This window comes from Bos indicus x Bos taurus, chromosome 2 (assembly GCF_003369695.1).
Source record: "Bos indicus x Bos taurus breed Angus x Brahman F1 hybrid chromosome 2, Bos_hybrid_MaternalHap_v2.0, whole genome shotgun sequence".
In the NCBI taxonomy this organism is placed as follows: Eukaryota; Metazoa; Chordata; class Mammalia; order Artiodactyla; family Bovidae; genus Bos; species Bos indicus x Bos taurus.
The window spans coordinates 84,533,309-84,550,973 of record NC_040077.1 but is presented as its reverse complement, the minus strand read 5'-3'; the positions used below and the strand labels follow the sequence as shown (position 1 = coordinate 84,550,973).

The 17,665-nt window shown below is 40.8% G+C and overlaps 1 protein-coding gene across 1 annotated transcript in view; it reads left to right on the top strand.

The window, feature by feature from the left end:
- Positions 1-10,996: 10,996 nt before the first annotated feature.
- The window catches only part of DNAH7 (dynein axonemal heavy chain 7), a 273,330-nt gene continuing 266,661 nt past the window's right edge, over positions 10,997-17,665 (top strand). The window contains exons 1-2 of the mRNA XM_027563310.1: positions 10,997-11,181; positions 15,519-15,581. Of these exons, the coding sequence (XP_027419111.1) occupies positions 11,167-11,181; positions 15,519-15,581 (78 nt within the window). The 5' untranslated portion in view covers positions 10,997-11,166. The remainder of the gene's footprint in view (positions 11,182-15,518; positions 15,582-17,665) is intronic.

Here is a 17,665-nt window from a genome sequence, read left to right as displayed (position 1 = left end):
CATTTCAGCCTAGTCTTATTACTTACATCTTGTCTATCAGAAAGTCCTACTGGGGTTTTCTCCCAAATATATCCCTTCTCTCCATATCCACTACTTTCTCCAAATTTGAGCACCACTGTTACTTCCCTGACCTACCCCAGTAAAAGTGTTAGCTGTGTCTGACTCTCTGTGACCCCTCCAGGCTCCTCTGTGCATGGAATTCTCCATGCAAGAATACTGGAGTGGGTTGCTATTCCCCTCTCCAGGGGACCTTGCCAACCCAGGGATCAAACCCAGGTCTCCTGCCTTGCAGGCAGATACTTTACTGTCGGAGTCACCAGGGAAGTCAAAACCCCAAGAGGCTCCTAACTGGCCTTCCTGCTTCCACTCCCACCCCATTTCAATTCACAGTTTCTCCACCTGTTTAAAATAAGATCCTTCTTCACTTTGTTCCTGGCCTTCTTCAGGCCCTTGAATATGTCACATTCATTCTCACATTCGGGTTCATCCATTAGCTGAGAAACTCACTCCTGACATCTTTGAAAGGCTAGTTCCTTTTTGTCATTCAAGTCTCAGTTTAAATGTCTCCTCCTCAGAGAGAATTTCCTTGACTGCAAGTCTGTCTCATTACCCTGTTTCATTTTCTTTTTATACTTTCACCATCTGAAATGAGTAATTGATTAATATACCTATTTTGTCGTGCTAGTTGTCTCTTTTTGTTTATGAGAACAGGAGCCAAGGTCTTGGCTGCCCCACTGTCTCTCTCAAGCCTAGAACAGTCCCTGGCCCATAGCTGGTGTTCAAGACATATTTGTCCACTGGGCAAGATGAGGGTGAGTACAGGTTCATAAAGAAAAAAAGGCATGGGCAGAGAATATGGTATTCTGAGCTCTGCTTTAAGTTGTACACTCGATTTTCTCAGCCTCACACCATGCCCCACAATCATAAAAAGCTGTCACACCTCCTCAAAAGGAACATGTGTAACTCACACTCCTTCCTTTCACACATGTTACAGTGTCAGAAGTGGAAGATGAAAAGATGAGTAGTAACAAATAACTTAAGTCAGAACTCAGCAGCATAAACTTACATAATATATTTGAAAGGAAAATAAAATATCTTCTCATAAAAGATTGCCTTAGAACCAGAACAAATTTGGGCATAAAATCCTTAAGCAAGCATTTGTTCATGTCTAATAAAATCATTTTAGCAAAAAAAATACCCAAACCATCAAAGAAAACACAAGGTCATAAAGGCAACTGATCTTGACACTCCAGGAACCAAAGTATCAGCAAGTCAACTTCTCTTCTTCATGTGGTCTTTCGTATTTGGTTAAACTGAAGTAACCAGCTTCTATTCTCAGATGCCTTCTCTTATACGACTTCCATCTTTGTAGATTAGTAAGTCAAAAGCCTATAGATCATGCTACCTAAATTAAGCACTAAGTAATTGCATGATGCAGTCTTTCAAGGAGACAAATAACAGGAGTGATAAAGTGTCTTTCTGTAACTTATGAGGAGTCCTATGGTCCAACACATCTAATCAAAAACATATTCCTAATATTTTTGGAAATATGTCAGGGTTTTGAGCCTGCCTTAACCTGAATGGTGAAGACAGAGATTATATCTCAGCTACAGTCTACTTGGTGACATTACTGACTGCTATGAGAACTACCATGGGAATTCAGTGCCAGGAGCCACATTCCTCTTGCTTGACAGGGATCACGTGTGTGCTGTGTGCTGTGTGCTAAGTCGCTTCAGTCGCATGCAACTCTTTGTACATAGACCCATGGACTGCAGCTTGTCAGGCCCCTCTGTCCCTGGGATTCTCCAGGCAAGAATACTGGAGTGGGTTGCCATGCCCTCCTCCAGGGGATCTTCCTGACCCAGGGATTGAACCTGTGTCTCCTGCATCTCCTGTATAGGCAGGTGGGTTCTTTATTACTAGTGTCACTGGATCACAATGTGACAAATACAAAAGAACTCTCTTTGCCAAGTTTTAAAAAAGTATTTCTTTCCATGATTCTGGCAAGGTGCACAACAGAAGACAAATTTAGAAACAGAATTCTGCCAATGAGAGATTGACCCCATGGGGAGCTAGAAATGAAGGCAATGTAGAAAGTCAGAATTCCCTGATGCTTCTTTCAATTATGGTTTTTGAGTTGAGGGTGAACGGACTGTGAGACAGCAGAGGACGGAAGAAGAAAAATTTGCACATGGGGAAAGTGTTCAGTTCAGTTCAGTCACTGACTTTTCCAGGTTCACCTCTGTCTAGATGATTGCTGTAATTCCTTCTGTCTCTCGCTGACCTGTAGACAAGTGCCCTCCATGAAGCAATCCAGTTGGTACAGGGATTCTACCAATTACCCTAATTCCTTCTAAACACCTGGGAGCTATTGGGATTAGTTCATCAGCGTGTAGGGTGGTCGCTCAGAGAAGGCAATGGCAACCCACTCCAGTACTCATGCCTGGAAAACCCCATGAGAGGAGGAGTCTGGTAGGCTGCAGTCCATGGGGTCATGAAGAGTGGGACAGGACTGAATGACTTCACTTTCGCTTTTCACTTTCATGCATTGGAGAAGGAAATGGCAACCCACTCCAGTGTTCTTGCCTGGAGAGTCCTAGGGACCGGGGAGCCTGGTGGGCTGCCGTCTATGGGGTCGCATAGAGTCGGACACAACTGAAGCGACTTAGCAGCAGCAGCAGCATGGTGGTCACTGGGCTTCCCAGGTGGCTCAGTGGGTAAAGAATCCGCCTGTGATGCAGGAGATACAGGTAGACCGAGTTCAATCCCCAGGTTGGGAAGATCCCCTGGAGGAGGGAATGGCAACCCACTGCAGTATTCTTGCCTGGAGAATCCCATGGACAGAGTAGCTTGGTGGGCTATAGTCCATAGGGTCACAAAGAGTTGGACACGACTGAAGCAACTTAGCAGGCACATACAGGCCGGTTACTAAATCAATGACACCTCTGTATATCTTTTGGTTACTGCCAGTGATGTGAGCACTTAAAGGTTTTGTTTGTTTGTTTGTTTGTTTTTTCGGTTTGTTTCTCATATTCTTACTTTCTACATTTATTTTTTCTTCTCTTTGGCTGACTCAACCTTCCATTAATCTATGAGTATTCAGATCTTTTCATTGTGCCCTGGGGCTATGAAAGCATCCTACACCTTTCCCCAGTCTCTGAACCTTACCCCTACCTCCAGGTTTTGACTGAAGTTTGTCTCTCCCTGAAGATTTTTTTCCTATGTGGGATTTTCAATTCTTCCACATCCCAAGTTCAGGAGAAGGGGTCTTCAGCATTTATTCTCTGTTTTCTAGTAAAAAAAAAAAATCTTAACTAATTTTAGGTTCATAGCACCTGCTCTTCTTGTCTCCTGCTTCATTCATTGAGGACTCGCTCATGGTTTTCCTTTCCACTCTGCTACTTCAACATTCAGGAGAACAAGCATAGTCTTAGCAACTTAGTTCCTTGATCACCCATGGCCAAAGTCCTTTACTTCCATCATCTGTGTCTATGGCTATGGGGACCTTGTCAATACCTGGAATTGCTTGATTTCTGAAATGACAGTCAGTAGTCAACACCCTCATTCCTATCCTTTCTGCTTTGATGGTTAGTGCGTCCCAATGTGTTACCCTCATGAAGACCACCACCTAGTCTATTCAACAGCCCTTTCTCCTCTACTTATTTTAGGTTCAAGATTATTTCAACTTCTCTCTTATCAGATGCCCCATTCTCTTGTTCTGTTGTTGCTGGAGGTCATTGAGAGCATGTGACTGCAAGTTGACCCATAAGGTGGACCTAGGCAATCAGAGGCTCCCCACCTGCTCCCCTGTCCTTGAAATGTATGTTCTTCTGTTCTCACAGTGGGAGCTGTTTTCAAAGACACAGTCTTATAGAGCAATGCGTTGTTGAGACTACTTGGACCATATCTATGTGACTGAACCCTATTAATGCCTCTATATAAACTGAAGATACTGGCAGGTATGTGCAGAGATCTACACATCTTGTGAGCACCCAAGACAAGTCTCATGTGTAAGTTCCCTGGTTTATTAAGCCTGGCACCTGCCAATCTTGAGTGCCCTGTCTGCTTCTTTCTTTAGTCTGTCTGTGAGTCAAAAGTCATCCTGCTGACATACCAGCCTGGGAAATGTGTTTTTCTTTTCTGAGCCTGAGCCTGGTCTGTTGGACATCTTTGGAGTGTAGGTTTCTGTCACTAATTCAGTGGCTTCAGCTTCATCTGGGTCTTTCCTAAATTTCCCCGATTGCTTCTGTTCTCTTCCCTTTTCTTCCAAGTAGTCATTTCAAAACTTCTCTGTTTCACTTAAATTTTCCTTTAACCCCTGACATCTACTTTTCATCTAGTTCTTTTCAAGTGATTTTACTTTCTACATCACAAAGAAAATGAAACTCACTTTTGGAAATGCCCCCCCGACTACACACCAGCAAACTGGTGTAGTCAACACCCACACCCACACCACCACCCACATCTCCATTCATCCTTCTTACTTTTATGGGTGTCCTACAAGGTGTCTCTTCATCTGGAAGTAATTCTATCTCCTTTTAACTTTTCCTTCATCTTCATCCTCTCCCTTATTATTTTCATAAAATAGAAGCAAAACACTCCTGTTTGAAAAAATAAGGTCCTTGTATCCATACCTTCTTGGAGAAGGAAATGGCAACCCACTCCAGTGTTCTTGCCTGGAGAATCCCATGGACGGAGAAGCCTGGTAGGCTGCAATCCATGGGGTCGAACAGAGTTGGACACGACTGAAGCGACTTAGCAGCAGCAGCAGCATCCATACCTTCCCACAATCCCCACTCTATCTCACTTGTTCATAACTCAAATGTTTGTCTAAACTGACAGTCTCCCCCCGCTTCATTCTCCCACCTCTGGTATCTGGACCCACATCCCCCTGAAATCCCTTTGCCACATTCACCACTGACATCTGTATCGCTTTATCCAGTGGATACTTTTGAATCTATGTGCCAAAGCATTTGACAGTATTGACCAAATTCTCCTTCTTGAAATATTTTTCTCTTTGGTTTTCATGAGTCTATATTCTCAGTTTTCAATTCTCTTTGGCCACTTTTCAGTTCTCCTTCCCAGGTTTCCTTCTGTCTAACATTGTTTGCTTTTTTATACTAGATTCTCCTCTGTTCTTGTTCTATACACTCCCTGGGTCATCTCATCTATGGATGAATGGATTGAATATCACTTATATGATAGAGTCTCAAATCCATGTCCTTAGTTCCCAAACTATCTTCTGAGCTTTGACTACTATGTATAATGAGTTGTGTGCTCAGTTGTGTGTGGTTCTTTGTGACCCCATGGACAGTAGCCCACCAGGCTCCTCTATCCATGGAATCTTCTAGGCAAGAATACTGGAGTGGGTTGCCACATCCTACCCCAGGGGATATTCCCAACTCAGGGATGGAACCTGTGTCTCTTGCATCTCCTACTTTGGTAGGCATATTCTTTACCACCATGTCACCTGGGAAACCCCCCAACTATGTACATTATCTACTGGCCATATGGGCACTTGCGTGTCTTGCAGATGTCTCATGGTTGCCATGTCCCTCACTGGACTCATCACTTTCTCTTTAAAGCCCACTTCTCTTCCTCTTTTCTCTACCTCATCATCCCATACGGGTATACAAAGCAGTAAAATGATCCTCAACATTATTTCTCCATTTTAAGCATTCACATTCTAATGAAACCGCATCCTAAATATCTCTTGAATTTGTCTACTTCTCTCTTTTACTTCCATTATGAGCCCAGTTCTAGCCACCATCATTTCCTGCGAACTCTCCTAATAGCCTCCTATCAGGACCCCTTCTTGCCTTCACCTCACATTTCCCTCTTCACTATAATGAAGCTAGTGTGCTCTTTCAGAAATGCAAATATGATCCTGTTATTTCTCCTCTTCCTCCTCCTCATTTGGCTTCAATTTTCTTCTTTTTTTAAAAAAAGAATTTAGTCATTGTAAAATATACATAACACAAAATTTATATTTTTAAACCGTTTTTAAGTGTACAGTTCAGTGGCATTAAGTACATTCACCTTGTGTATCTATCACTGCCATTCATCTTTGGAACTTTTTTCATCTTGCAAAGCGGAAGCTCTGTACCCTTTGCTAAATAGTATCTCATTCCCCCTACTCATAACCCCTGACAACTACCATTCTGTTTATATAAATTGACTGTATACCTTACGTGGATAGAAGCATAGCATATTTGTCCTTCTGTGACTAATTTTAGTTAGCATAATGCCTTTGTAGTTCATCCATATTGTAGCATGTGTCAGAATTTCCTTTAATCCTAAGTCTGAATGTATTACTATTGTGGCCATCAATAATGAATTGTTTAAGAAATTGTGGAGAAACAGCAACAGAACAGTATGCAGTATCAAAAAGAATGAGTGCCTGATATGGATCCATCTCTGAGATATATTGTGAGTAGGAAAAGCAAATTACAGAATAGATTGTGTCGTATGCAAGCATTTGTGCAAATGAAAGAGATATATATGTTTGTGTATAGACATTTCTCAAGGTCTGCCAAAGAAAGTAGCAACACTGGTTGTCTCTGGAGAGGTGAAAGATGGGTCAGGAATGCTAGGGAGACAGATTTTCGTGTAAAATTTTGCTCTATTTGGGAACTTTTCATGTGCCTGTATAACTTTTAAAAATAAATACTAGTGTGCACATGCTGAAAACTTTCCCGTTGTATTACCACATGTTGTTTACTCATTCATCCTTTGATAGACACTTGGGTTTCCTCCACCTTCCGGGTTATTGTGCATAATGCTGCTATAAACATGGTGTACACATATGTTTGTGCTTTCAATTCTTTTAGGAAAATACCAGAAGTGGAATTGATGGATCATATGGTAATTCTATTTTTAAATTTTTAAGGAACTGCCATACCGTTTTCCATAATGATTGCACCATTTTGCATTCCCACCAATAGTGTGAAAGTGTTCCAATCTTTCCATATCGTCTATATCCAAGTGTTTCATCTTTCCATGTCTCATGGTTTTGATTTGCATTTCTCTGATGGTTAGTGAGTCAAGCATCTTTTCACATGTTTATAGGCCATTTGTAAATCTCGTTTTGGAAAATGTCTTATTGAATCCTTTGCCATTTTAAAAACTCAGATTGTTACTGTTGAGTTTTAGAAATTCTCTATATATTCTGGTTATTAATCCCTATCAGATGTGTGATTTGCAAATATTTGCTTCCTTCTGTTGGGTATATTTTCACTTTGTTGATAGTGTCTTTTGATGGACGAGTGTTTTAAATTTTGATGAAGTCTAGTTTGTCTATTTTTTCTTTTGTTGCTTATGCAATTTGTTTCATATCCAAGAAACCATAGCCAAATCCAGTAGCATAAAGATTTTTCTCTATGTTTTCTTTTAAAAATTTCATATTTTTATCTGTTACCTTCAGGACATTGATCCATTTTTAGTTAATTTTTGTATATAGTGTTAAGCCAGCTTCATTCTTTAACATGTGAGTATCCAGTTTTCCCAGCTCTATCTGTTGAACACTTTTGATTCTGTAGGTTTTTACTAAATTTCAATATTATGAAGTGTGAGTCCTTCAATTTTGTTCTTTTTCAAGAGTATTCTAGCTCTTCCAGGCCCCTTGAAATACCTTATGAATTTTAAGATGAGGTCTTATTTCCGAACAAAACAATTTTCCATGGCAGTCATTAATCCCTGAAGTCTAAACTCCATACCACTGTTAGAGGGGCTTCCCAGGTGGTGCTAGTAGTGAAGAACCCCCCTGCCAATACAGGAGATGTAAGAGACATGGTTCAATCCCTGGGTTGGGAAGATCCGCTGGAGGAGAAAATGGCAACTCACTCAAGTATTCTTGACTAGAGAATCCCATGGACAGAGGAGCCTGGTGGGCTACAGTCTATAGGGTTGCAAACAGTTGGACATGACTGAAGCTACTTGGCACATACATGCACTCTTACTCAGTCCAAGCTCATACCATTCACCACATGACAAGCCAATAGAGACATAAGTTGTTGGGGCAAGGTAACAACTTTATTTGGAAAGTCAGAAGACAGGGAAGATGGTGGACTAGTGTTGCAGAGAAACATCTTAACCAAGTTAGAATTCAAGTCTTCTTTATACTCAAAGGTGAGAGGGTGTTCTTGTTCTTGCAAATTTCATGGTGTCAGAATTCTTTGTTCTTGCAGCTGTCCAGGTAGACCAGGTCATGATGTTCCTGGAAAGCTCCCACAACACAAATGTTATTTTCTGTTCTGCAACATTTTTTTTTTCACTCTCTGTATGAATGGAAACTGTTACACCTTTACAGGTCAGAGCCTTGAGAATGGGCTATCCTGTGCATTTCAGGCCATAGACAACATTCTTAACTTGTAGTGAAAACAATAGAACACAAAAGTTAAAAGAAACAAATCCAAAATGGAGTCAGATTTGTTTTTCACTATTACGTCCTGTTTTAGAGAGGCCTTTAAAATACAGCACCTGCATGTCACCTCAGTTTCATCTCCAGATTTTCTCTAAATTGCTCATCTACTCTCCAAACTTTCAGAACTACTTTCAGTTATTCCAACAGCCATCCACCCTTGTTTAGGGCCTTTTATTATATGCTGTGTGCTAAGTTGCTTCAGTCCTGTCTAACTCTTCATGACTCTACGGATTGTAGCTGCCAGGCTCCTCTGTCCATGGGATTCTCCAGGCAAGAATACTGGAGTGGGTTTGCATGCCCTCCTCCAGGGGATCTTCCCAACCCAAGGATCGAACCTGCATCTCTGAAGTCTCCTGCATTATTAGATGGGTTCTTTATCACTTGTGCCACCGTGGAAGGCTCTCTCTCTCTCTGTATGTGTGTGTGTATGTATGTATGTGTCAATTCAGTTCAGTTCAGTTGCTCACTTGTGTCGGACTCTTTGCAACCCCATGAACCACAGTACACCAGGTCTCCCCGTCCATCATCAACTCCCGGAGTCCACCCAAACCCATGTCCATTGAGTTGGTGATGCCATCCAACCATCTCATCCTCTGTCATCCCCTTCTCCTCCTGCCCTCCATCTTTCCCAGCATCAGGGTCTTTTCAAATGAGTCAGCTCTTCACATTAGGTGGACAAAGTATTGGAGTTTCAGCTTCAATAGCAGGCCTTCCAAAGAACACTCAGGACTGATCTCCTCCAGGATGGACTGGTTGGGTCTCCTTGCAGTCCAAGGGATTCTCAAGAGTCTTCTCCAACACCACAGTTCAAAAGCATCAATTCTTCTGCATTCAGCTTTCTTTATAGTCCAACTCTCACATCCATACATGACCACTGGAAAAACCATAGCCTTGACTAGACGGACCTTTGTTGTCAAAGTAATGTCTCATCTTTCTAATATGCTGTCTAGGTTGGTTATAACTTTCCTTCCAAGGAGTAAGTGTCTTTTAATTTCATGGCTGCAATCACCGTCTGCATTGATTTTGGAGCCTAAAAATAAAGTCAGCCACTATTTCCACTGTTTTCCCATCTATTCCCCATGAAGTGATGGGACTGGGTGCCATGATCTTCATTTTCTGAATGTTGAGCTTTAAGCCAACTTTTTCACTCTCCTCTTTCACTTTCATCAAGAGGCTCTTTAGTTCTTCTTCACTTTCTGCCATAAGGGTGGTGTCATCTGCATATCTGACGTTATTGACATTTCTCCTGGCAATCTTGATTCCAGCTTGTGCTTCTTTCAGCCCAGCATTTCTCATGATGTACTCTGCATATAAGTTAAATAAGCAGAGTGACAATATACTGCCTTGACGTACTCCTTTTCCTATTTGGAACCAGTCTGTTGTTCCATGTCCAGTTCTAACTGTTGCTTCCTGACCTGCATATAGGTTTCTCAAGAGGCAGGTCAGGTGGTCTGGTATTCTCATCTCTTGAAGAATTTTCCACAGTTTACTGTGATCCACATAGTCAAAGGCTTTGGCATAGTCAATAAAGCAGATGTTTTTCTGGAACTCTCTTGCTTTTTCAATGATCCAGCGGATGTTGGCAATTTGATCTCTGATTCCTCTGCCTTTTCTAAAACCAGTTTGAACATCTGAAAGTTCATGGTTCATGTATTGTTGAAGCCTGGCTTGGAGAATTTTGAGCATTACTGTGAGATGAGTGCAATTGTGCAGTAATTTGAGCATTCTTTGGCATTGCCTTTCTTTGGGATTGGAATGTATGTGTGTATATATATACACATGTGTGCACATGTGTGTATGCATATATATATATATATATATAAAATCTGCTTTCTGTGTTTCAACACAGTTTGGCTATGCACTTTTCACATCCCTTCCACATTTTCAGGAGGAAACTAAGAAGTTTGTATTTTGTGTTCTCCTTGAGGACCGCAATTCCATGTTGAGAGCACTGCATTTTAACTGCTTATTTCAGTACTCCCCTAGCCTGTGCTGAAGGGATGGCGCCTTGGTAACTTTGTACTCCTAGTGCCAAGCACAGCATCTTTCATTCAGTAGACTATCCAGGAATGTTGGTTGAAATGAATTCTTGATGGCTCTTTTTCTGGTATTTCTTCCAAGGGATAGTTTTCCAGTGTGTGGGAAAAGTCAACAAGGGGAGTTGGAAACCCATGGAAAATAGAAGAAAGGTGTTTACTTGTTCTAGTCTTTGCATGCTTTGTTCTCCTACTTTGGCCCACATCAGCAGTGAAATTTGCAATCATTTCATTCCATGAGTAGTCCTCTGAGACCTTCTAGGCACAAAGTTAAATAGGAAAATAGGAGTTAAGGCAGGGACCTGGAGCACCCAGCCATGTTAGGTTGCCGAAGTGTGATAGTCATCAAAGGGTATTTACTTCTCCAGGCAGAAGGAGGAGCAGCCACCGCCTTTAGTTGTTCAATGCACCCGCTGCGGAAGTACCAGTTTGGCTCAGGTGCCACCCAGCGCCTTGGAAAGTGCCTCCCACGGGAACGCACTGCTAGTTCCACAGTGCGGTCCCAGGAGCACCCCATGACCGGAAAAGGAACGTGCGCGGGTCTGTTGCTTAGCAACGAACGCAGCCGGGACGCCAGACGGCCCCCGAGCGGAGGGAGCAGAGACTGCCTTGTGGCCGGGGGTCGCATCTCTCTCCGAGGGGTTTCGTGGGGGCGCTGGCAGGAAGGATCCAGGAGCCACCCGGTGCCGCCAGCGCGTCCTTGCAGCCATGAGCAGCGAGCAGGTGAGAGGTTGGCTCCTGGCTAGGCTCCTCCCCGCGGCGAAGCTTCCCTAGTATTTCAAAAGCGATAGAAGCCTAGGTCTTCCGGACTTCCCAGTTGTGACCCCGCGGGCTACAGCTTCTTTATCGCGCTTGTGCTCTGGGATACAGAGATTTTCCGGTGAAAACTTTTATATGAACTCTTCCCAACCGTTGTTTGTACTTGGTGTTGTCATAACAACCAAACACATTAGTGGAGCAGTGCGTCAGCAGTTTAAAGTACAGTTCCAGAGTGCTCCCATTGTACTAATGGTGTGTGTGTTTGGCTAGGGAAAGCTCCGGGTGGGGAATTGCCTTTGATTTGGGCTCTAGGACTGGAATACAAGCCCCTTCATAGCGGTGCAATTTTGGGCAAATCACTTGATCTTTCTGTCTTCTCTCGCTTTTATGCAAAAAGGAAGAATCAGAACAACTTTTCTTTCCTTCTAAGGATATTATGAAATTCAAAAAATATAAGATACCATGGTGTGGTCAGTGTCAAATGGAATTTCTTCTTAGGACAAGATTCCCATGGCATGTAACAAAAGATGCATATAAAACCTTGTGTTAGTCACTCAGTCGTGTCTGACTCTTTGCCAGCCCATGGACTGTATCCCACCAGGCTCCTCTGTCCATGGGATTCTCCAGGCGAGAATACTGGAGTGGGTTACCATTCCCTTCCCCAGAATATAAAACTTTGTTGTTCAGTCGCTCAGTCGTCTCCTACTGTTTGCGACCCCACGGTCTGCAGCACGCCAGACTTCCCAGTCCTTTACCATCTCCCGGAGCTTGCTCAAACTCATGTCAATCCAGTCAGTGATGCCATCCAACCACCTCGCCCTCTGTCATCCCCTTCTCCTGCCTACAATTTTTCCCAATATAGGGTCTTTTCTAGTGAGTCGGCTCTTTGATTCAGGTCGCGAAAGTATTAGAGTTTCAGCATCAGTCCCTCCAACGAATATTCAGGATTGATTTCCTTTAGGATTGACTGGTTTCATCTTCTTGCAGTCCAAGGGACTCTCAAGAGTCTTCCACAGTTCAAAAGCATCAAAACCTTGGCTAATCATTTAGTCAAATCCATTTTACCAGGCTTCACTCATCAAGTTCCCTTTTAATTTTTGCCACAAAAGACTTGCAGGCTCAGAGTTGTTTTCCAGGAGATTGGAATCAGCTGTGTCTATTTATGGATGAGCTAATTAAGACTGGGTAGGCTCCCTGACCTTCCAACTGGCCACGTGCAAGTATCTGGCTTGGTGACCTTTTGACATCAGAGGGCTGACAACTCCACCCTTATACCCTGTTTGTTCTTGTTGAGTCAGTATGTTGTCCTGTTCGACTCTTTGTGATCCCATGGACTGAAGCCCACCAGGTTCCTCTGTCCATGGGATTCTCCAGGCAAGAATACTGTAATAGGTTGCCATTTCCTTCTCCAGGGTGTCTTCCCGACTCAGGGATGGAACCTACCTCTCCTGTGGCTCCTGCATTGCAGGCAGATTTTTTATCACTGAGCCACCGCGGAAGCCCCAGATCCTGTTCATCACATGTATCTTAGTTACACCTTGAAGAACTAATTGGGCTTTGGTGGCTCAGTGATGAAGTTCAGTTCAGTTCAGTTGCTCAGTCGTGTCTGACTCAGTGATGAAGAACTGGCTGCAATGCAGGAGCCACAGGAGACATAGGTTCCATTTCTGGGTCGGGAAGATCCCCTGGAGGAGGAAATGGCAACCCATTCCAGTATTGTTGCCTGGAGAATCCTGGCAAGAGGAGGAGCCTGGCGGGCTAGCTATATAGTCCATAGGGTCACAAAGTGTTGGACACGACTGAAGAAACTTAGCATGCACAGAACTAATTACAACGCTTACCACACCAGTTCCCAATCGCCTTTTCCTGGCACTAGGCTCCCCGGGCCTCCTCCGAAGGCCCTGCTGCTATCCCATGAATACCCCAGCCCCCAGTTTTGAGATTTGCTGTCTTGTCTCTTCCTTGGCTGCCTTGTGAGTTAAGCCCTGTTTTTGCCACAAACCTCCCAGTCTCATTGTTTTGGCTTGTTCTGCCTGTGGCCAAGGAACCTTGCTCTGTGACATAGTTGCAGTAGTTACTTTACAGAACTGTTTATTGAGGAGTAGCTGTAAACAAGTGCTGAACAATGATCCAACTTTTAAGTGTCAGAAGAGAATAGGAAGATGTTAAGTGTGGACCTTATTCTGGGCTTGCTAGAAAACAATGGTTAACTCCCGGCTTGTATGGAAGAGGCCCTCTAAGCCTCCTGGTACTGAATGGAAAACAGTTGCTTTTAAGCCTGCAAACTTTGCTTAGCTTCTTGGTTTGACACTGAACTGTAATTCTTTCCTTTACAAGGCTTTATAGTATTTGAGGTGGGGGGTGGTGGTGGTACTGTTAGAGTTTACTGTGAAAACGTTAAAAGTAACATTGAGTTCTAGATTACATGAATCAATATTTTCTTGATGCTTGCATCAGTCTCTGAGCTAATCTTGAATCATATTCTATGGTGTAGAAATTTAAAATACACATTTAGGATATTTTCAGTGGTATTTCTCAATAGCTGTTATTTCACAAAGCCCCAATTGACCAGTTTACAACTAAAAAGCTTCCACTAAAAACCATTTGGCAGTTAAGTTTTGCTTTATCTTAATAAAAGTGATGTTTGGAAATTATACTTCCCTCCCTGCAAAAGAACCTATATTATTGAAAAAGCAGTGGGCTTTTGAAAGAACAGGCATAAGCCTGTCTAGAATTATTCACATTTTCTATATACTATATTTTTTTAAACAGCAGAGGTCCCTGTCTCACTGCTTTGGTTGATCTATAATTTAAAAACTCTTGATACTTTCACTTATGCTAAGTTTGAGTATAGTTTTCCTTTTGAAAGGGTGGAAGTTTTTTATATTTTAACCTGAAACAAACAGAATGGATTAAACTTTTGGAAATGCCATTTTTATGTGACATTTACTTATGTATTCATTTAGTTTGAAAAGTGAGCAGGTGGTAAAATCATATTTGTTGAAGGAGATTTTAATATGTTCAGCTCATTAGTGGAAGGTTTAGAGTGATATGGCATTTTTCAGGAATAGCAATTTTAACTCTTAAATTAGGTATTTACCAGAAATATAAATCTCTTGCAACTGCTCATTTCATTTTTAAAATTACTTAAAACATAGGCATTTTGAGTTTCAGTTGAAGAACTTTCCAGTGTTTAAAAATACAAATATCCAAAGAGCACGAAGCCCCCCCCCCCACCCCCCCTCGCCAAAAAAAAAAATCCGCTACAGATTGTGGGCAAAGAAGAGGGAAAAACTGTCAGCCCATCTCTGCCCAAGTGCTTTTTCTAGTTGTTAAATTAAGTAGTTTTGCATTTATATGCTCATTCTGTTTTCCTTCATCCTATCTTCTTGATGGTATTACTTTAAAAAGGAGATGAGAGTAAAACAGTTGGGTATGAAGCCAACAGCTTGGTGATAATTTTAACAACCATAACTCAGAACATATTATAACTATATTTAAACCAACCTTATTAAATTTTGAGAGATGGTAGTTGATTAAACCAGACAACTTCATAACATTATTGTTGATTTTAACCAGGCACATTCATAGATTCTGGTCATTTCATCAGAATGGTTAAATTTGGATTATACCAGGCTTAAAATATCTCTGCCAATAGACCAGTATCTGAAAATCAAATTAAAAGCCCACTTAAGGAAGACTTTAACTCTTAAGCAGTTTTAATTCTGGTAATGTAAAATTATATTAGGAACCCAACAGGAAACAGATGGCATGCTCAGAAGGGTTAAATTGAAGAAAACTTATAAAAAGACCATTTGGAGAGGTGTGGGCAAGGTTAAGGGAGGAAGCCAACAGAGATAAGATGGCACTTAAGGATTAATAACAGGAAGTCTTCTCCATTCCTAGGTCTTGCACTTCTGCTAAATTGATTCCTAAATATTTTATCTTTTCAATACGGTTGTAAATTAGTTTCTTAATTTCAGTTTTGGATTATTCATTGTTAGCATCTGGAAATACAGTTTTTATTTGTTCACTGTTATTATAGCATCTAGAAATACAATTTTTGTGTATTAATATTGAATCCTGTGATCTTGCTGAACATTCATTAACTATAATAATCTTTTGTAGATTTCTTATGATTTTCTGTACACAATATCCTGCTATCTGTAAAGTATGTTTTCATATATTTTAGATGGTAATGTGTTTTACTTTATATTAAACACTCAATAACATTTGGTTGAATTAATCAATTTCAGCATTAAGAGAGTAACAGTTTGGTTTGTGTGTGTGTTTTCATGCAGGATAAACCACCCAGCAAAGAAAAATCCAAGACGCAAGTCAGATTTTTACCACAGTTGTCTACGGTAATTTACCAATATCGCATCACTTAAAAAAATTTTAAATTTACTTATTTTTTAATCGAATGATAATTGCTTGACAGAATTGTGTTGATTTGTGCCAAACATCAACATGAATCAACCATAGGTATACATATGTCCCCTCCATCTTGAACCTCCCTCCAACTCTCTTCTCCATCCCACCCCTCTAGATTGTTATAGTGCCCTGTTTTGAGTTCCATGAATCATACAGCAAATTCTCATTGGCTATCTATTTTACATATGGTGATGTAAGTTTGCATGTTACTCTCTCCATACATCCCACCCTCTCCTTCCTCCTCCCTTCTACCTCCCATGTCCCTAAGTCTGTTTTCTGTATCTGTGTCTCTATTGCTGCCCTCCAAATAATTTCATCAGGACCATCTTTCTAGATTCCATATATATGCATTAGTATATGACACATGGTACGTATTTTATTGCTTTTGTAATAATGTTGTTTACTAGTTTTCACACTTGCAAATAAGTTACTGAATTTCTGATTAAAAATTTCTGTGCTCCATTTCTTTTCTGATGGAGAATACCTAGGAGGTATATATCTTAGGAAAAATAACTGTCTTAACAAAGGAGCTGTAAGCTGTAATTACCTAGTATGTGCAGAATACTTGAGTATTCTGAACAAAAGAATTGTGAAGATGAGCTAGCAGAAGTAGTTCTAGAGTTGAGAAACACGGAGTTGGATTACAGGTTTTTCACTAGTGGCTCTATGACTGTTGCAGAGTCACTTATCTCTCTGAGCCCCAGTTTGAGTTTAAAATGAGAATAGCTAACTTGGTTTCTGAAGAGATGTCTCTTCTAGCACTTTTAGCTACAGGAGATTTTTTAGATCTTGGCATTCTTTTTCATGATTTTGATGTTAAATTATCGTTGTCATGTGGAAAAGTTAGTTAAGAGACATTTTCAGCTGATCAAGTGCTGGACAAATTAGATTTTACTGCAGTAAGATTTATTGTCAAATAATTATATTGAGTTTAATATCATTGAGTTATATTCTGGTGATTCCTGGAGGTTGAGTGTAACTGGAGGTTCAAAGCAAACATTATTTGTTTTGGAACATATTTGAAAATCTCAGAATGAACTATGAAATGGAATGTGAATGGCTTCATACAGAGAAGATTTCTAATACTTTGAAATTAAGGATTCTTTCAGATTAAAAAAAAAACTCCAAAGAAATATTTTAGGTGAATGTGCTTCAACATTTCAAAGTACATGTTTTAATTGTGAACCTATTTGTATTGATGATGTTAAGATTATCACACCATGTTGTATAAAATCATAGCATCTTCTTTTAGATTTGTAAATATCTAAAATATTCTATGTTGAGACAAAGATATGTAAAATGGAATGGACATTTTTCTCTTTAAAAATTTAAAAAATTTTAAGATGGAATAATATGGCATCTAGTTTAAAAAGATATTATTAGTTTATAGATTTAGAAATATCAACTAAACTTAAATTTACTTACTGAATAAGTATTCAATGGCCGAGATTAATAATCCTTTCTAGCCTGTGAAGCATATAATTGTTTAAAATGCTTATTTGGCTGATTTAAACCTTACACTGTGCTCATATTTGACTGTATCTCGCAGTTTTTCTTTTGTATCATTTGAGTTTTATGTCTTCTTAAGAGACCACCTGACCTGCCTCTTGAGAAACCTGTAGGCAGGTCAGGAAGCAACAGTTAGAACTGGACATGGAACAAGACTGGTTCCAAATAGGAAAAGGAGTATGTCAAGGCTGTATATTGTCACCCTGCTTATTTAACTTATATGCAGAGTACATCATGGGAAATGCTGGGCCAGAAGAAACACAAGCTGGAATCAAGATTGCCGGGACAAGTATCAATAACGTCAGATATGCAGATGACACCACCCTTATGGCAGAAAGTGAAGAGGAACTAAAAAGCTTCTTGATGAAAGTGAAAGAGGAGATGAAAAAGTTGGCTTAAAGCTCAACATTCAGAAAACTAAGATCATGGCATCTGGTCCCATCCCTTCATGGGAAATAGATGGGGAAACAGTGGAAACAGTGTCAGACTTTATTTTTCTGAGCTC